General features: G+C 42.4%; 2 protein-coding genes across 6 annotated transcripts; one reads left to right on the top strand and one right to left on the bottom strand.

Annotated features, from left to right (window-relative positions):
- Nucleotides 1–2,039: 2,039 nt before the first annotated feature.
- On the bottom strand, nucleotides 2,040–5,619 carry LOC117757385 (protein mono-ADP-ribosyltransferase PARP11). Of its 2 annotated transcripts, XM_034578502.1 has the most exons (9): nucleotides 5,435–5,619; nucleotides 5,293–5,341; nucleotides 5,032–5,156; nucleotides 4,172–4,292; nucleotides 3,923–3,998; nucleotides 3,490–3,562; nucleotides 3,099–3,226; nucleotides 2,543–2,694; nucleotides 2,040–2,452 (listed from the first exon to the last, which is right to left on the bottom strand). In XM_034578502.1, exons 2-9 carry the CDS (start codon nucleotides 5,333–5,335, stop codon nucleotides 2,136–2,138), a joined length of 1,035 nt encoding a protein of 344 aa, XP_034434393.1. In that variant the 5' UTR covers nucleotides 5,336–5,341; nucleotides 5,435–5,619; the 3' UTR covers nucleotides 2,040–2,135. The 2 variants fall into 2 exon arrangements, with proteins under 2 accessions (XP_034434393.1, XP_034434394.1); XM_034578503.1 differs by lacking the exon at nucleotides 5,293–5,341 and having other exon boundaries at nucleotides 5,435–5,606.
- On the top strand, nucleotides 4,962–18,618 carry LOC117757384 (sodium- and chloride-dependent betaine transporter-like). 4 transcript variants are annotated; one of them, XM_034578499.1, is made up of 17 exons: nucleotides 4,962–5,216; nucleotides 6,722–6,768; nucleotides 7,061–7,261; nucleotides 7,940–8,074; nucleotides 8,656–8,796; nucleotides 9,000–9,117; nucleotides 9,792–9,845; nucleotides 10,893–11,019; nucleotides 11,376–11,510; nucleotides 13,747–13,850; nucleotides 13,936–14,060; nucleotides 14,717–14,829; nucleotides 14,909–15,046; nucleotides 15,629–15,731; nucleotides 17,370–17,470; nucleotides 17,681–17,827; nucleotides 17,924–18,618. In XM_034578499.1, exons 3-17 carry the CDS (start codon nucleotides 7,072–7,074, stop codon nucleotides 18,089–18,091), a joined length of 1,899 nt encoding a protein of 632 aa, XP_034434390.1. In that variant the 5' UTR covers nucleotides 4,962–5,216; nucleotides 6,722–6,768; nucleotides 7,061–7,071; the 3' UTR covers nucleotides 18,092–18,618. The 4 variants fall into 4 exon arrangements, 3 of the variants coding, with proteins under 3 accessions (XP_034434390.1, XP_034434391.1, XP_034434392.1); XR_004613106.1 differs by lacking the exon at nucleotides 4,962–5,216 and having other exon boundaries at nucleotides 17,924–18,174; nucleotides 18,226–18,618; XM_034578500.1 differs by lacking the exon at nucleotides 4,962–5,216 and adding an exon at nucleotides 6,976–6,982.
- Nucleotides 18,619–18,843: the final 225 nt, after the last annotated feature.

Here is an 18,843-nt window from a genome sequence, read left to right as displayed (position 1 = left end):
TTTTCACTTATATGTCACTAAAGGTTTTCATTACAGCAACATGCATGAGGCTTGAATGAATGAAGTAATAATAATGTTGGTAAAGACACAAGCTGAGTTTCTGAAAACATCCTGATGAACTGCAGACTCACTCTGCAGGAGGCTTATGCAGAAATAATGACAAAAACCTGCCTTTATATTGAAAACCCCCTTCACACGATGTGGAGCAGCCACAGCTGACCTGCGCCAGGAGGTCCACTGCTGCTCCTCATCTGTTACACGTGTGAACAGGGACCTCTGGTGGATTCACCCCTGAAGTACAGTTCCGTACATTTCCTTCTTTTCATCAATTGGAACAAGAACAGTGACAAAACCAAAGACAATTGTAATTTCATATGATACAAATATTACTGTATTCAATTGTAAGTATCGTGTTAATATATTAATATCAGTGATGGGACATAACAAAGTACATTTACTTCTTTACTGTACTTCAGTATATTTTTCATGTATCTTTTCTTTACTGAAGTAGATTTATTTCCAGGTACTTTTCACTTTTAATACACTATTTATGTCTGCACATTATACTACTATACTTCTTTTTATATATTTCAAGTGGTAAAGAAAACAATGAGGAAGGCTGTTGAATTAGGGAGTAGGCTACACTCAGCAAGTACTTTTAAAACTTACTTTTATTTTTAAGCACTTCACTTAACTCAAGCAGAAAAGTTAATGTGATACTTCCTTTTACTTGAGCATATTTTGTCAAGTTATTTGTGCATTTACATTCTTAAGTAACACACCATAGCGGGTGTAAAATGATCCTTCTGCTTCGAAACACAGGAGGACGAGCATGTGGCACTCGGTCGTCTCCGAAAAACATTCCACAAGAAATAAATCAGTTTTTGCTTTAATGCTGAAAAGTTTATTAGTTCAAACATGTGCAAATTACAGACACACATATAGCCCCACGCACACAGCTTTTAGTGTAAAGACTGAAGATGTCACTTTCCTGCAATTACAATAAGGAAATGCTGTAGCTTTTCTCGAACTGTTTCAGTAAACGTACAATCTGAATCTGTTTATTGTTCCAGCTGTTCGACAACTCACACAATCATACAAGGTTCTCAACAAATACACAGAGCAAAAGCAACATTACATTGTGTGGTTATTTTTCTTTAGAGTACTATACATGTGCTGGCTATGGTATCTTCTTTTAAATACATTTACACCGGGTGCAAAGATTTCCTGCTCGTCCCTCAAAGAAAGATGATGATGTCACACAACGCGATGCGAAAAACTGATCTTGGGAACTTGTCTTTTTCTTTTACCAAATTCATTCGTCACTGGCACTTGTTGTTGAGAGAAGAGGACAACGAGTGTGCATGACATCACAACTTTATGTCATTGTGACACAATTACAAAAACCTTTCATGGAAAGGGGGGAAAGTGCACTGATGCATGGGTAAAAAAAAAAAAAAAAAAGAATCAGAGGTAGAAGTGTTTTTATGACTAAAAACAAAATAAAAATAGATCCATGTGTACGTAATACTCTGTACTAGCGACACACAGATGTTGATGCCACCGAATGACACACAACGATGTTACATGAGTGAGCAGGAACGTGTTGTAGGTTTTGGTTTGGTCATTTGGAATCATGTCTACATGAATACGCTCATATGTGGCACTGTGGATGTAATGGAAGGGCTGTAGCCGGCGGCAGGACGTCACCTCTGAACCAACAGGCTGCCTCTCTTATTTTAAACAACAGATATTTGCACAAGCGGAGCACAGATTCTGCCTTTTATTTAAAAAAAAAAAACAATCGCCATAAACACTGACCTTAACTTAGTATTTCATCCTTTTTTTTAAGTCACAGAAACATTCTAACCACTAGGTACTGTCGTATCTTAGACTGTACAGTATACAAACTGTACACAAAGTCTTTATTGTCTCTGCAGTTTCCCCCAAAGGCACTTTAATAGATGACTCATGCTCCAGTCAGGCACTGGATCCGACTGAAAGAAAAAGTAAAACGTCCTTTAAACTGCTTCTTTTGTCCATTTCATCTCGTCATCCGACTCTGTGTCGTAAATATTTTTGATGATTTGAGATCCAGCCTCTGTAAAATCAAATAGACGTGTTCGTGTTCGGAGTCAGTAGAACTCAATCAGATACTCCGGGTAAATCTGATTGCTGTCGAAAATGACATAAATCTTTGGGTTGGCCATGTCGTCCACGCAGCTGTCGAAAAAGTTGGTGAAGCTGGCGTCCTTGGACGGCGGCCTGCAGTACATGGGATGGCCGACCGTGTACTCGCCGACGAGCACTCTGGCCAGGAACATGGTCTTGTAGGGCGGCTCACTCGCGAATATCGGCGGGGCGAGTCCGTGCCGCTGCAGGATGTTGTTGTGCTTCCCCGTGGTGTGACAGAACTTACTGGAGTATTTGGCATCCCGCGCAAAATAGCTCCCTGGAGGAGAGACGAGTGAGGAAAATGTTAGATTCTGACAAAAAAAACAAGCGTGTTAAATTATTGCTACATCACAACAGAGTCGTTTACCTTTGCCGTAGACATCGCCGTGGCTTCCTGTCAGCCGCCAGTCGAAGTTAAACGTGCATATCGCTTGTATGTTGCTGTGTCCGGTGCCGTGAAACAGCATTCGCTCCTCGATATCCAGCGTACGTTTGACCTTTCGCAACTGTGTTTTCTTCCTTCGGGGGGGGGGAACAAAGTATTGACAACAGAGCACAGGTCATCACTTTGTCAATGAATGAGTGGCATTTGAAGCCACATAGGGGCAAGAGGGATATGTGTAATTGACTTAATTTACAAACATACTGATGTTTCAAATGAGGTAAATGTTTTTGAAAAGGAAAGAATCGCCTGACATGGGTTTAGGTGCATGTGGTGAGGCATGTAGACCCTCACCGATTACAATATGAAAGATATAACCTGCTTTTAAACAGAAACCCCTCACTGTAAAGAAACTTGAATCTTGTCCGTGTTGAAAAAGGTTTATGGACCGAAAACAGATTGATTGTACTCTCTAGGTCCATCAAAGCTTAGCACTCTGGACACTGTGCGGTACGCTCACAACAACACCACCATTGTGTACCTGCAGAAGAACTCCCACAGGTCCAGGTTCTGAATCCTCTGGATGGATTTGATTGGATGGTCCATTGTCCTTTCGTACAATCTGGCGACTTCTTTGAACTCATACGTGTCTCTGCCGAGCTGGATGAGCTGTGGACACACAATCAACCGTGAGTTAAAACAGTCAAAGTTATGGGAGAGATGCACAGTCAAAGCTTGGCTGGAAATTTAAATCAAAACCAGTAAACAACTAAAAAAAGATTTGATTGTTGTTGTAAATATCCATGTTGTTTTAGCTCCTGTCAGAACTTGCAATGTTACTAATTGGTTTTGTATGCTACTGTGTATTCATGGCTACATGAGTGAACCAAACAAATAGTGTACGTGACAGTAATGTGTGTTACTTCACTCACCTGATAGGGCTCATCTGTGTTTATCCTCTCCCAGTGACAGGGGACAGGCAAAGCAAGATTATCACAAATAAACCTGAGAGAATAAGTGACAGACTGTTACAACAAAACAAGGCTGTGTGTATTTGTGTTATGTCATTTAATCAGTGTCATTCAAGAAGAATCTATTCTAAGATGTGTGTTTTTGCTGGAGAAAAAAAAACTCTATGCTTTTTAGAGACTTAAACTGAGGGTCAGCAGCAGGGAAGCTCCCTGTGGAGCACTTGGCAATTTAGGGTCAACTTTTAGGGATTTCTAAGGGTTAGCAGATGTTTGAACCCTGACCTTTCATGTCAAGCGTCCCGACCTCCTCCCGCTCCCTACAGACGTCTCTCTCTTTTGTGGAGGATGAAGACGAAAAGTTTTCTGCACTTTCACTTTAACCCCCAAATCTTACCTGAAGCCAGTCGCAGAGTGGAGGGAGCGTTTGATTGGCCGCTGCTTCCCTGTTGTCACATTGATCTGTCGCATCACTGGTAGGGAATTTAATTACGATTAGGGCAACTTCTTCAACAGGATGAACTCAAACACAACTTATCCTTTTATCTATCTTTTTTTTTACCTACATTAAGCCTCATATTGTGCGTCTGATTTACTTTTGACTGTGCAGTGTCAGGCAAAGAAGTTGGGTCTGTCATCACCATACCTGCAAAGTCCAGTCTGTAGGTGTACTTGGCCGTGTAGAATTCCATCACGCCGCGTTGGTTCCTGCTGTAGCACTGCTCAATCTGAGCACTGGTCACAGAGCACGCCGCACTGGGGTCAATCTGACAGGAGAAGGGAGGAACATCAGTAAAAGTCTATTTGGAGAAATGATATGATTATTTGATTAATTACGTAGTGAACAGACAAAATAAATTAATACACAAGTGGCAACAATTTAGATTATTCATCATAGGTAAATATTAGTTTGTCCCAGTTGCTTTTATCAGTTTTTACGTGATAATAAATTGCATTTCTTCCTATTTTGGTCTATTTTCAATAACAATCCATAACATTGTGTGCAATTAATTTGAATAATTATCAGTTGCAGTCCCAGTCTAACATTTAGGGTAGGAACAAATAATTATTTTTGTCAATAAAAATATTCGAAAACGGAAAAAAAACAAAATCACAATGTCCTGAAGCACATGGACACTTTATCTTTATCCTTAAAAATATCCCCAATGAAGAGGAGCTACAATCAGAGCAACGTGATGTGTTTCAGCAGATTGGATGAGGAGTCTGGCTGCTGCCTTTGGGACGAGCTGTGGTTTGTGCAGGCAGGTGAAGAGGGAATCGCAAATAATCACCCAATCGATCAGCTAATCAATGGTTCCCCTGGTGTTTCAGTGGGAGACAGGAGAGGTTATCCTGTTAACCTTCTACAGTCACACACAACTGATCTGCTGTTTAACTCCATGCGCCTCTTAGAACTAATAAAGTTGCCTTGAATTGGACAGAGACAGGGAACGCTGGTGCTTGCCGGGTGCGTCGTCCCGTCCCGTCCCGTCCCGTGAACCGTACCTCGAACATGTGCCACACGCCACACTCCGCCAGGTAGAACCAGCACCAGTTGGGCTCCGAGGTGTCCATCTCCTCCATCTCGACGGACTCCTCCTCTGACGCCCTGATGGCTAACATGGCTACATCTGAAACAACAGCAGGGGCAAAACTCTTTAGACGGGAACGTGCAGCTGGAGTTCAAGCAGGTGTGAGGACCGGGGACAGGGGGGTGGGGACAGGGGGATTGGGGGGGTGTTGTGGTGTTATTCGTCGCACACACACCTAATGTCAGGGTGAAGTTTTTAAGCCATGGCCGTGAGGACATTTCACCCTGTAAACAAAAGCAGGGAAGTGATCACATCCAGCTAGCTTATCATTAGCGGCAGCCGCAGCCAGACTCTCCCCGGCTCTACAGGTGTCTTACCGGGGTCCCGCCGGCCTCCTGCTGGGTCCCTGTCCTTATCGGGGGACGGAGCCTTCAGGCATTTTCTAACAAAGCACCAGAGAAGCCACGGACTCGGGACGAGGGAGGATGACTAACGCTGCTTACCATTTTCACTTCCCTATCCGTTGTTTACTTTTACTTCCTGCTTCGTCACGCGCCTTACGTCACTGCGTCACTGTGACTTACGGTGCGTGGTGGTGGTGGTGGGGGGGAAGGCGGTGCTGCCCTCAGTTTGTTCTGTCAGGCACAGAGCGGGTCCACGCATCACTCACTAGTTTTCTGTTATTAATAGTAATATTACAACTAGCAAATACAAACAGCCAGCAAAACAACAAACACAAATAGTAACGAACGCTAAGTCCAAAGATATACCTGACAGGCTTGTATGGCTGTCTACAGACTGCCATGTGGCCCGGTCAGTAGTCATCCTAAATACCTCCTCGCCTTTGATGATTCCTTTGATGGTAAAATCCTCACAAGAAACGAGAAAGCTACAAAGCCTCTCGAACAACGTGCAATTAGTCAAAAGCTATAAGTCCTACCTGTGAAATAAATACACAGTGAGAATCCCAAGACTTTGCCAAACCTACAGATATATTTTTTTACATTACTATTATATACTGCAATGCATTGAGACACACATAATTACATACAGTGAATATAGTGGTTAGTACTTTTATTTATGGAAGAGTATATATTTAAAAATGACAGTAAACAACATGTCCAACATGTAAATGTGTCAGATTTAACCAAGAAGTCCTTGCAAATAAACAAACATGAGGGTTGGGCATTTTGTTTTGTGTGTGTGTGTGTGTGTGTGTGTGTGTGTGTGTGTGTGTGTGTGTGTGTGTGTGTGTGTGTGTGTGTGTGTGTGTGTGTGTGTGTGTGTGTGTGTGTGTGTGTGTGTGTGTGTGTGTGTGTGTGTGTGTGTGTATATAATAGATGTGCGTGTAATTATCAGTAGATAGTTGCTACCTACACACCTTGTCAAAGTTTTTACTAAAATTGACAAAAAAACAATAAAGATAATACTAGAACACTACAGTTTTCTGTTCATTTATTTATTTTTCTTTGCATGTAATTCTCTTCTTTTCAATGAGTAACATATTGTGCTTTTCTCACTCCATTATACAAAAACTATATATATATATAAAAATACAAAACCACCAGCCTATTCAACAGAGCGGATGTTTTGTGTGTGTGTGTGTGTGTCACAGACGGCAGGACACTCCCTCTTTACAAATCTTTTCTCTTCTTTTTTCAAAGTTCACTCAGTCGAATTTCATTGAGGGAGCACGCTGCAAGCTGCAAGGGTGAGTCCTTCTTATCTTTGTGTCAGAGGCTAGACATTTAATAATGTATTACAATGTATTAGCAGTGAATTGCATGTTGCAGCTTGGTTGGTTTTGTCACAGCCTCTTTCTTCTGGAGCTGATTCAACCAGACTCCATGTTGTGTGAACTGCTGTGATAACTATGAGCACCACCAGAAATGCTTGTGTTCCATATCTGCAAATAAAGTGCACGGGTATAAGAGAGCTGCAAAGACCCTGGGAGACCTGGCTTGCATTTTCACTCCAGTGTTTATTATGTGTGCATGCAACAGAGTGAGAGACCATGGACGAGGAAAAAGCCGGGGGACCAAGTGCTGCAGGAGTGGGTCCAGATGAGGGGCCACGTGAAGAGGGGACTCCTCCGAGAGGGAAGTGGGCCAACAACAAGGAGTTCCTACTCGCCATGACTGGGGGAATCATTGGCGTTGGGAATTTTTGGCTATTTCCTTTTTCGTGCTACAGGCATGGAGGAGGTGAGAGGCAGGTTTGGGTTTTTTTGCTGGCTGAGGTTAGTGTAATAGCTTTGCATAGATTTAACATGCAAATAGGCTTCGGTGATTGCACTGCAACAATAATTATCGCAATATAATTTTCATCAATAGCAATATAACACAAGTTCACTATATATGGGGAAGTAATGCTCATGCAATGGGTACAACACATACCTCCACATGGCCTAGAAGGTTCTGTTTTCACTTCTGTCCGTTTGTTTGTTGGTTTGTTTGTTTGTTTGATTGTGACCAGGATTACGCAAAAACTACAAAACTAATTTCCATCCTGCGAACTAACTAACAAACAAATGGACAAACGGGCCAAAAACATAACACCCTTTGCGATTGGATTTACCTCCAGAGTTTCCATTGTTGTCATCATAGTCAACATTTCATCAGGTCCCATTTTAGTTGGATTCTTCTGTAAAGAGGCCACACCCCCTCACACACAATTCTATACACAGGGTCTGTTTATATTAAGTACATTGCAAATTATATAATATCACTGTAACTCTATTCAATGCAGAATTATCAGTTATTCCAACGATTCCCTAATCTTATATAACATGTACAGGAATTGTGGCTTAATATGTGATTTATTCCATGCCGGTGTTTGTGGAACCCCTTCCTCACAAGTCTTCATCTTTTGTCTCCTTCCAGCTGCTTTTCTCATCCCTTACTTTTTGTTCCTCCTCTTCATCGGCGGCCCTCTCTTCTTACTGGAGACGGCGTTGGGCCAGTACACCAACGAGGGCGCAGTCACGGCCTGGAGGAAGATATGTCCCATGTTCGAGGGTAAAAACCATGCTCGGACGCGTTTTTGGAGAATTGCACAATTAGTCCATTGATACAACAGGAAATGGATGGTTTTCATTATTTTCTGTTTGAAGGCCTTGCACGCTCTTAACTCATGTAAATAGCAAGAGATTACGTCTTACTTTTTCATGAACCAACAATCTAGAGATCACAGTTATATTTTCGAATATTTAAACCTCGTAGAGCTGTTTTCTGAGGAAAGTGTAGGAGCCCCTCTTTGAGTTTATTCAGTGGTCTGCTTTTAGAGTCTCTGCAGGAGTTCAGCAGCAGCTCAACCCTCAACAATAGCTGACTTGTACATCCTCAGTCATGCTTGTGTCAGGCTAAGTTGTGTAGGGCAGAGGATTCACTAATCGTGAGTGTAAGGCAACATTTCATTGATTGTGCAAACTTCCGTTGGTTTATTGCTCCAAGTGAACCAGAGAACACATGTATGCACCAGTGTTGGAGAACTGGGATCTTAACCAGCCCTGCGAAGCTACGAGTGTTGCATAACACGGCAGAAGATGGCCGCCACATAGACTTTCACTAACTGCGTGAAAACCCATTGTGTCCTGCAGGGGTGGGGATGGCGTCCCAAGTGACCACGTTCTATCTGAACACGTACTTCATCGTCGTTTTGGCCTGGAATATCTTCTACCTGATTTACTCCTTCAAAAGCCCCCTGCCCTGGTCTACTTGTGACAACTCGTGGAACTCTGGTAAGACGCCATCACCAACACATGCTGCCTTGTTTATGTACATCTGTATTTGATCAGCAGCATGGAATTCAACACACACAGACTAAATCTCAATTTGTTGCAGACCTCGGAGGAAATGCACGATAAAACCTCTAACGTATTTTAGCGTTTTGACGTACGCACCATTCGTCTCACTGTGATCTCTCTCTCCTCTGCCTTTGTAGAGTTATGTCACAGTCCACTCAACATGATCGACAACCCCCACCAATTTTACCCCAACACCAGCTGGTCTTTCCTAGACAACATCTCCTTGCCTGATGACTTTGAGTCCATATCGTACATGTAAGTTGCATCTTTACCATTGAGCTGTTTGTGGCACAGGCTGAATTCGTAGTGGGAATTCATCGTGTTGATGTGATACATAAGAAAATTGTAAGATATATGAGATGAGTCTCGGCCACCATAGTTTAAACTGCTGCGGGAAACACAGTCTTTTATATGTTCGGAGCAGGAGGTTCTTGTCTTGGACCGTTTTGGGTTGAAAGGTTCACACAATAAATAGAAAAAAAACAAATAAGGTGTCCCATTGTAGAGTCTTTTTAGTTCGGTACATGTCCCATCCACCCACATGGAGGAGGCAACCTATACTGCTGCCAGCCACCAGGGAGCAAGATGTCACATCATCTATCTTTTAATAAACTGTCAGAGGTAACTTGGCGAGAAAAAATGTAAGTATCGGAGTCAAGATTGTTTTCTTTTGCTAAATCAATTAAACAGTTATTAAACGTGTATTGTTATGTGATTATTTATTTAACTTACAAATATCAATATTTGTATCTGCCTCATAAAAGCAGTATCACTCCTGTGTGTGCCTTCTCATCTATCTATTGGCAATTTCCGTAATGTTAAAAAAATATATATATAAATAATGGGCTGCAATGGAGATGAACCTGAATAGTTTTTAGCATTTCAAAAATTACTGTTAATATTACTGTGATTTCAACTCACTTTGACAGCAATCTAACGGACCTATCACAGCTGGACAATACACTGGAGGAGGAGTTCTGGAGGTGAGAGAGACATCGGCTAGAACATTTATCTTCTTCTAACATGATCTAAAAACAACAGTAAAATCCTCCCCCTCAGTGAGCTTCTCTTTAGGCCAAACATTCCTCAGCAATCAGCTCCTCATGGTTCCCTGATACTGAGAGGCCATCTTTACTCTTGGGCTGCTGAGTGAATGTTATGTTAATGGTGAAAAGTCAGGGTGAACACATGTGACTATACAGCAGGAAAATGTGCGGGCGAGTACACATGTTGATCATGGTTTCTAACATGCGACGGACATGAAAGTGTACTGTCGTGGAAATTTATCATGAGATTTGAAATAATGAGTTTCTCAGACCGGAGTTGCCTTAGAGTTTTAATTATTAGCTCTGCAGAGGGTTACACAGCCAGCAACATACAAAAAGAGGAATCAAATCCAGCACACAGTTGCACAAATAAAGGTCAACAGGACGTGGAAGACATTGATGTTGTATCAGCTAAGTGCACAGAAAACAGTCAAAGCAGTAATAAGACATTGATCAGTGGAATTTTCCATTACAGTACATATATCAGGATAAAAAAGAGGAGCCATACACGTAAAAAGATGCCTATGAAGATGTCAACTTGAAAAGACGACGAGATTCGAGAGCTTTTGGGGATAAGGGCCGACGCTGCCGGTGTTTACACATCACTTGAATGCTTCGGACATTTGAATGCGTCTGACTCGGACGATCTCCTGCTGCATTCTTCACTTGTGAAAGGCAAACTCTGGGAAATGTTAGAACTCACTGTTGTTTCCTCCCCCTCATTTTTAAACGTTTCAAAACACAGCTGCTTCTCTCCATTTGTTAATCTCGTGATTTAGTGTGAGAACAGATACTGCGAAATCAATCCCAACATACTATTGCTCCACATAATGGGAACAATGCATGCTCTTCTCCCTGCAGCCCTTTTCAATATAAATTGAAGCCATCCAAGAAAATCTGAGAGCGATTATATCATCTGTATTTCAAAAGAAAATATTTGCTGCTTTGTGTTGTGTGTTCATTTGTTTCCGGCGTGATTGACAGGAATCGTGTGTTAAGAATGTCTGACAAGCTCTTGGGTAAGGTGCACTGGGACCTGGCTCTGTGTCTCCTGCTGGCCTGGGTCATATGTTACTTCTGCACATGGAAGGGAATCAAATCCATTGGAAAGGTGAGTCTTTGTTGGTCTCTGCTGTAACTTCCGGGACAAACAACATATGACGAAAGAAAAACAAGTCAAACCTTTTACTTCTTTCTTTTAATTTAGAAATCAAGTGAGTTAAACCCAATTTACATGATGTGCCAACACTAAATGGCACACGGACAAAGTTAGCTTGCAGCTGATTAGCTTAGTAGAGTGTGGGCATTAAAGGAGCCAGATCTCTATTCAGGATTGAGTTGGTGGAGACCAAAAACGGAGCAAAAAGTATAAAACCTTAATGCTAAAGTCGGGCTGACTCGTATATACCATCTTTATAAAGTGGCGTGCGAAACCAATAACCTTTGTGTTATTTTGTGTTTTTGTAGGTGGTCTACTTCACAGCTACAGTCCCCTACCTGCTGCTGCTCATCCTCTTCTTCCGTGCAGTGACGCTCCCAGGAGCCGGGCAGGGCCTGTACTACTACCTCTTCCCAGATTTAAGAAGACTCGCTGACCCATTTGTAAGATGATGACTTTTTTTAAATTCTCAGTAAAGCCATTTGGCTGCCATCTGAAATTCAGCAAGTGGCTCTCAAATAAATAAATGCAGTAAAGTGTCGGGGCTGTGTAATTGCAACTCTCTCGGCTTCCTGCTCATCTCTCTGTTAGATCCTGTTCTAACAGGATGAATAGACAGCCCCCCCCCCCCCCCCGCCCTCGCCTTGACTCCTGTTTCCGATCCCAAGACGGGGACTTAACAGTAAAAGCAAACAGAGGCCCTTTCTCTGTGAGAAGCTGGGCAAAGAAATCAAACATGAACATCATCACTTGGGGTGGGACAAAATACCCTTACAGCAATATACGATTATCTATATGCTGGCGCCAAATATCGATATTTAGTTCTATAGCTTGGGGTTTTGCCAGTTTATGGTTATTTTACATTGGAATGATGTCATTTGAGGACATTGACATGTTAGTGTGTTTGTTACGACTAAAGAGACACTAAGATGCACTTTTTGTGTAATGTTTTACCTTAAACTCTGGGAAAATGACACCTAATCTCAGCAAATCCTGCACTTTTAGCTCTTTAGGGTTGTTTTGTATTCTTCTTCAGTTAAAAAGATATCGGGATCTAACGTTATGATTGTCTTGCAATATATACATTATTGCTGTATCGTGATATTATCATTATCATGGGGCATTTATCACGTATGGTATTGCATCGTGAGTTTCCCTGTGATTCTAACCCCTAATATTCAGTCCTCTCCAGTGGGATTTCCGAAAACACATTGTGAGAGTGTACTTGCATAAAAAGTCAGCATAGCTATTGATTGAAGCTGAAACTGAAGTTGGTAATTTACCATTGTTGCAAAAGTTTGAACCTTTTTTACATTAATAAAACAACCAACACACGGCATTGCATTCTTTCAAAAGAACAGGTTTGATTCTAGACTAGTTGCAATGCTGCCTGCACAATGACTGCGTCTGTTGTATCCAGCAACAACACGTTAAAAAGGCAGGGGGGCTGGGGGGTCTTTCTCCCACAAACTGGATCATTAAAACCTTCCGCAGCCTCCTCCCCCATCCTGCCTGCTGCTTCTCTCTCTTTTTCTCACAACACAACTCTCAGCTTCTGGGGTGAAACGCTATCATCGGAGGGTTAAGCCTGCGGAATTTTGTCTTTGGGGGGCAGGCGGGGGGTCATTTCCTCTTCCCATGCAGCAACGTTTTGCATACATGCACACACATGTTTATATAGGGACTCCTGTAAGAAGTGTGTGCATGAAATAAATGAAGCAAATATAAAAATAAACAAGCTGTGGCTTTGCTTATCAGACGGTGTAGAAAAAAGCTTTTCATAAAACTTTGAACTATCGGGAGAATCTTATTCTGTAACCATGGAAGCAAGCAAAAGGGAACAGCTCATTATTGTTGAATGTTGAAAGCAGGTGAAAGCGGTTATGAGCGGAGTTGCACAATGCGAGATTGGTCTTAAAGAGCAGATCTGTTTCTAATAGCGTGCGTGAGTCTAGCGGACAGGCATCTGTTTTTCTCTTGAGCTGCAGAGGAAATCAAAATGGAGCCCTGGCCCGCATCTGTGGTCTGTGTCATGTGTGAATGTGTCAGATTTTATCCATGTGTGAATATGCAGAGCAGCCAACCAAGGCTTCGAAATAAACCGCATGCTTCAAAGGGCGCAATAGTTTCCTCTTTGTCCAGTGTTGGAAGCGAAGGTCCTTAGCCTCAGACCGAGGCCTCCATCCCTGACCCGAGGCTGGGAATGAGTCAGACCCGTCGCAGGGAGAGTGCGGGGAGCTGTGTGTTGCTTTGGAGCCTTTCCAATTTGTGTAGCGGGAAGTGTTCTGCCTCGTATAGCGTGAAAGACTCTCAGCGCTGTGGTGCCCCTAATGTGAACCAGATGCTGTCAGGACCAGGGCCTGAAGACAGACAGTCGTGTAAACAATGCTGCCTACACCCACAGACCTGAATGAACAAATGCAAATGTGGTTCACACACGTAGTTGTTCCGTTTAATTTTGATGAGTTACATTTTCCGTTGCTTTGTTTCGTTGCTTAAAACATTTTTTATGCCTCAGCCAACAGTCAGTGGCAAGAGGCATTATGTTTTCTGGTTGTCTGTCCGTCCCATTCTTGTGAACATGATAGTTTTTCATCACTTAAAGAGTTGTCATGTTCTGTGACTGTGTGTTACAAATAAAGTGATTCAAATCTAAAGTCAATTTCACGGCTTCTCCAGGCCTGGGAGGCTGCAGCGATGTGTGTGATGTACACCTACGCCATGTCTCAAGGGGTGCTGACCACTCTGGGAAGCTACAACAAGTACAACCGCAACTGCTACAGGTCGGGGGTGCTTTACCCGCGCACGTCCTCACATTCGCCATCTTTCATCAGTGGGCTTTTTGAGACTTGTCTTGTTCTGTTGCAGGGATTGCATGGCACTGTGCTGCCTGAGCTGTGTGACTAGCATCTTTGCGGGTTTCATCGTGTTCTCAGTGTTGGGATTCCTGGCTCACGTGCAGGGTGTGGATCTTAATGATGTTGTCACTGCAGGTGAGTTAACGCTGCAATCCTAAAACAGTTGCTGTGTTTATGACAATGCATTGGAAAGCTGGCAGTGTTGCCAACTACCTCCACTGTCCACAAGATGGCATCTTGTATTTAGAAACAGCTAAAAGGGTGTTTCACTTCAGTGAAGGATTTTCTCAGGCATTGAAAATGATGTCGACCTTCTATGACGTTTTCTTATATTTTAATGCTTTTTTTTAACATTAATGTTTTTTAATTGTTTGCTCTACTTTTTTCCCCTTGTAACTGTTTTGGAAAGCACCTCATGTATCTCTATAGAATGTTGCTATACCTTAATCATCTTATATGCTATATAACTCAGGATCAAGGATGTCTTGAGTACAGAAATCTGTATCCACACAAACCTCAGCTGAACATTAGAGATGGAGAATATAAATGCAATATAAAAACATAAAATAAGTTAAAATCACAGATGATTAACTAAGGCCAATAGCAGCTGAGACGAATTATTACCTGCAGCCGGACAGAAACGATAATCTTGACATTTTCCAGAGTTCATGTCTGAAAACCGTTTCAGTAGAGTAAAATAACCCAAGACAGAAGGAAAAAAAATCACTTTAGCTTCCTTGTTCACAGCTCATTCTAAAGAATGAGACATTATTTCATTTTTGCTTTTATAGGTCCCTCTTTGATCTTCAAGGCCTTTCCTTTGGCCCTGTCGGTGCTGCCTGTCTCAACTTTCTGGACTGTGCTCTTCTTCCTCACGGTCTTCCTCCTGGGCGTCGACTCTCATGTCTGTAATGCGTCATGCAAAATACAGTATCTCTGGATCATAGTTACAAAAATCTAATCATGAGGTCATGTGCTCACAGATTATGTTTATGGAGAGTCTGGCCACAGCCATCACAGACATGTTCCCACGTCACCTGAGGAGGCCTGGAGCGAGGGAGGTCCTGGTCCTGGTCATTGCTGTCGTTTGCTTCTTACTGGGGCTGACGTTCATCACTGAGGTAAAGTGCGAGGGCACTTCGGGGGCCCCAGCTAAACGGGACCTGGGGAGCCCGAACCCGACTCCCAACCAACACATCATAGACGTTCTAGCCTTTAACCAAGCCTCTAGAATTACAAAGCTTTTGGCAGAAAGCTAGGGGCATGGGGCTTTCTGACTACGGTGTCGTCGCACTTCACCTTATAAAGCCGATCATACAATTAAAAGGCGTCCTCACAAAATTGTCATTGCCGTGGATCAGCCGTTCCAGCTTAGGCCGCAAACTGAGTCTTAATTAAAAAGCTAGTGATTAAAATAGAGGCATGCTAACATGATGAGTTCTGATGGTCAACACTGTCAACATTATCAGCATTATCAGCTTCACATCGTTAGCATTGTCATTTTGAGCATGTTAGCATGCTGACATTAGCATTCAGCTCAAAGCCTTGGCTTCACTTAAAAAGCTGCCAGATTCCACGAGAAAACCGAAACTGCAGAAAATGAACTATTATAGTTCGGACAGTGATGCAGAAGATGCTCTTTCTTGTACTTGCTGTGACCTTTTGCCTTTTTCGCATATTTTTCTTTCCTGCTCGTGCTTCAGGGAGGGATAATCCCCTTTCAAATTGTTGACGGTTTTGGAGCCAATGGGAGCATTCTCCTCGTCATTTCCTGTTTGGAGACCGTCATCATCGGCTGGGTGTACGGTACGTCAGGTCATCGGCTACAAAAAGTGATTTTGTTTCTTACTCTACAATTTCTATCCAGTCGTAAAACGAGGTATCGTCATTACAAACTTTTAGATTTTATTTATGTTGAACTTTTGCAATTTCGATACTCTTCATTTATGGTATATTTATCCTAAACTTGCATATGTATATAACGCATTTCTCTGTAGCTCAAAGACTGTTTGGACTACAGCAACAATTTATTAATATTCCACTTAAATATGCCTGCTAGTAACACACATCAGTGAAAGATGATTACTTCATTCAGAATATTCAATTAAATGGAACACGTCAGATGTTGCAACTGACCCCAACCCAGGGGGCAACATGTTAGAAATACAAATAAACTTTTTCTGGCAATGGTAACACACAATCCTGTGTAAACAAGGTACATGGGAATAATAGGGAAAATTGTATTGTAAAATGTCATTAACAATTGAATAGAATTCTATTTTTTGAAACAATGAGGAATGAAAATCAAATGGGATTATTGGGGAAGATTGAACAGCCCTAGTGGTTTTATATGCCACTGTCCATATCTTCATTCAGCCCTGGGACGAGTCCTCCACCTGCTGGTCTAAACCTGCATCAGCACCTTCTGTGTTGGTTAAACGTGTGGAGCAGGCCTCATCTCTCCCACATGAGCAGGGTAACACAGAAATAAACTGAAATCTATGAATTGTTTGCGCTCTCTATAAATGTGTCGGGATTTCTTCTTTTTTAATTACCCATATATTACAACCCTTTTTCTTGCGTATCCCAATTGTCCACCACCATCGAATTGCCCGTCGGAGAAGAATTCCTCTGATCTCCTTATTTGTCTTTCCATATTAACTCTCACCTCTCGATATGTAACTTTCTCAAAATGTTCTCTCGTGAAACTGAAGCTAGGTGTCTCATATTTCCTCAGAAACATCCTGGCCACGTGTACGCATTCAGTTTCCAAGCGAGGTATCGATCAGTCGCCGCAGCGGCTTCCTTTTCCCCCTCTTTTACCTGTTTAGCCGTTCGTTCGGCCCCTTCAGAGCGAGTCTGAGTCGTAAGTGCAGATACCTCTTCACTTCGGTGCTCCGCAGAGATGGAGTTAGTTTTCAGGGGTTGATTCACTGCATCATTTATGGAGGTTGCTGCTGAAACGGGCTCGATGCTGGTCGTGTACTTCATCAATCTCACGCCAGGTTTCTCTTCTCCTCCCGTTCCTGTCTTGAGCAGCTGAAGATGAACAACTTTCTTCATCTCCCCTCTGGCTCCTCTTCTCCTCATTAGACCACGACTGGTGTTTAACCTCTATTTTTGTCATTTAAATGACGTGATTCTCTGAGATATAAGTTTGAGTATCGGGCCTCGATGGACCCAGGCTGGTTTTCAGAACAACATTTTGGGATTGTGTTTGGGTTTTGTGTGTCTGTAATTGGGGAAAAACAAGCTATAACTGTAGTTTCTAAATAAATGAAGCCAGGTACAATGTAAATGTTGTCCACTTATTATGAAGGAGCATAAAATGGAAAATCTAAATCTGCTTCCCCTTCTCATTGGATTATATTCCCTGTGAAAACAACAATCTTGTTCCCTTTTTCGTTTTTTGACCAACACATCCTGTCCATTGCTGAAATGCAGGAGCGGACCGTTTCTACGACAACATTGAGGACATGATCGGGTATCGACCAAACCCTGTGATCAAGTACTGCTGGATGTTCATCACGCCGCTCATCTCTGTGGTGAGTAGTATAAGTGCAAAAAACAGGACGCACACATGTCATACAAAAGTCCTTAGTCTGCTCCTTGAATCACAACGTGAAACCAAAACTAACCCAATCAAATGTAAATAATAAAGACATGAAACTACATCGTATCCACATGTATTTCTTTGCTAGTTGGAAGAACAATTTGTCCCTCACCTTCTAACTCGCCCCTTTTCTGTCCCCTAGCTCTTGCTGCTGTTGAGACTGTTGACTCAATTCTCGTCCTTCGAGTACGGTTACCAACTGGAACCTGTGGCCTCCATAGTCGGCGCTTTACTTCTCACCACTCCGCTGATGTGCATCCCAGTGTTCATTTTTGTGGCACTGTGGAGGGTGAGTAAATTCAAAACTCTTGCTATTATTGTGCGATAGATGTGCGTTTCGTGATGAGGTTTTAAAATTGCGTTTTTTCCTCCATTTTTAAACCAGAACCCCCAAAACATGACCTCTCCGTCCAGCGACCTGCGTCAGGCGCGGCCCCACAAGCCTGTGCTCACGCTGTGTAAACGCGTCATCTTCAAGGCACAGGGGCCGGCCGTCGGGACCACGGCCGAAACACACGAGAAGATAATGATGGAGGAGCCCAGCGGGGTGTGATTGGTTGTTGATGGCGCTTGTAGACCCGCAGGAAGTGATTGTGCATATAAGTGGTATTGATGACTTTTAAACGACAGGTAAACGACACATTAATCATTCGTAAAAGACAAAAAAAAAATACATTTGAGACGGGTACATTAAAGTGTAAAAAAATATCTAAATGTATATATTACTCCGCGTATAATCGAACACACTGTATTCATACTTATCCTTCTAATAACTGTAGAAGTCTGTTTTTCTGACGGTACTCGATGACGGTGACTTGAATGTTTCACACGTGAACAACGCAGCAGGAGATTCTCCGCTCAGAAGCGTGAGGGGGGTGGAGCAGCAGGAAGAGGCGGGACGTGACATTAATCCTGCTTTTTCCTTTTCCTGGCATCTGCATTGTGTGAAATCACCTCATTCACTAACCCCTCCTCCCTGTATAGGGACTTCTATGTAGAGGAATATATATCGTGAGCTCATCGATAACAGAAGAAAGCCGAATACTCTTTCAAACACCAAATTTATTGATTATGGTGTAAAACAACGTCTGCTGGTGGAATGTCCCATAATAAAATTTTTATGTTTATTTTACTCTTAATGGGAATATTGCTCGGTTAGTGACATCAGGTGTGCACTACTTTTTACGATGCATTGTGGGATACAATGAGTCCACTGTATAGTCTATTAAAAATGTCGCTATACATTTGGACAGCATCACAATATGCAAACTCACTATAGTGTGGACTGCATCACTCCTCTCTAAC

Source organism: Hippoglossus hippoglossus, chromosome 23 (genome assembly GCF_009819705.1).
Source record: "Hippoglossus hippoglossus isolate fHipHip1 chromosome 23, fHipHip1.pri, whole genome shotgun sequence".
Lineage (NCBI taxonomy): Eukaryota > Metazoa > Chordata > Actinopteri > Pleuronectiformes > Pleuronectidae > Hippoglossus > Hippoglossus hippoglossus.
This window is presented reverse-complemented; position numbering and strand designations above follow the sequence as displayed.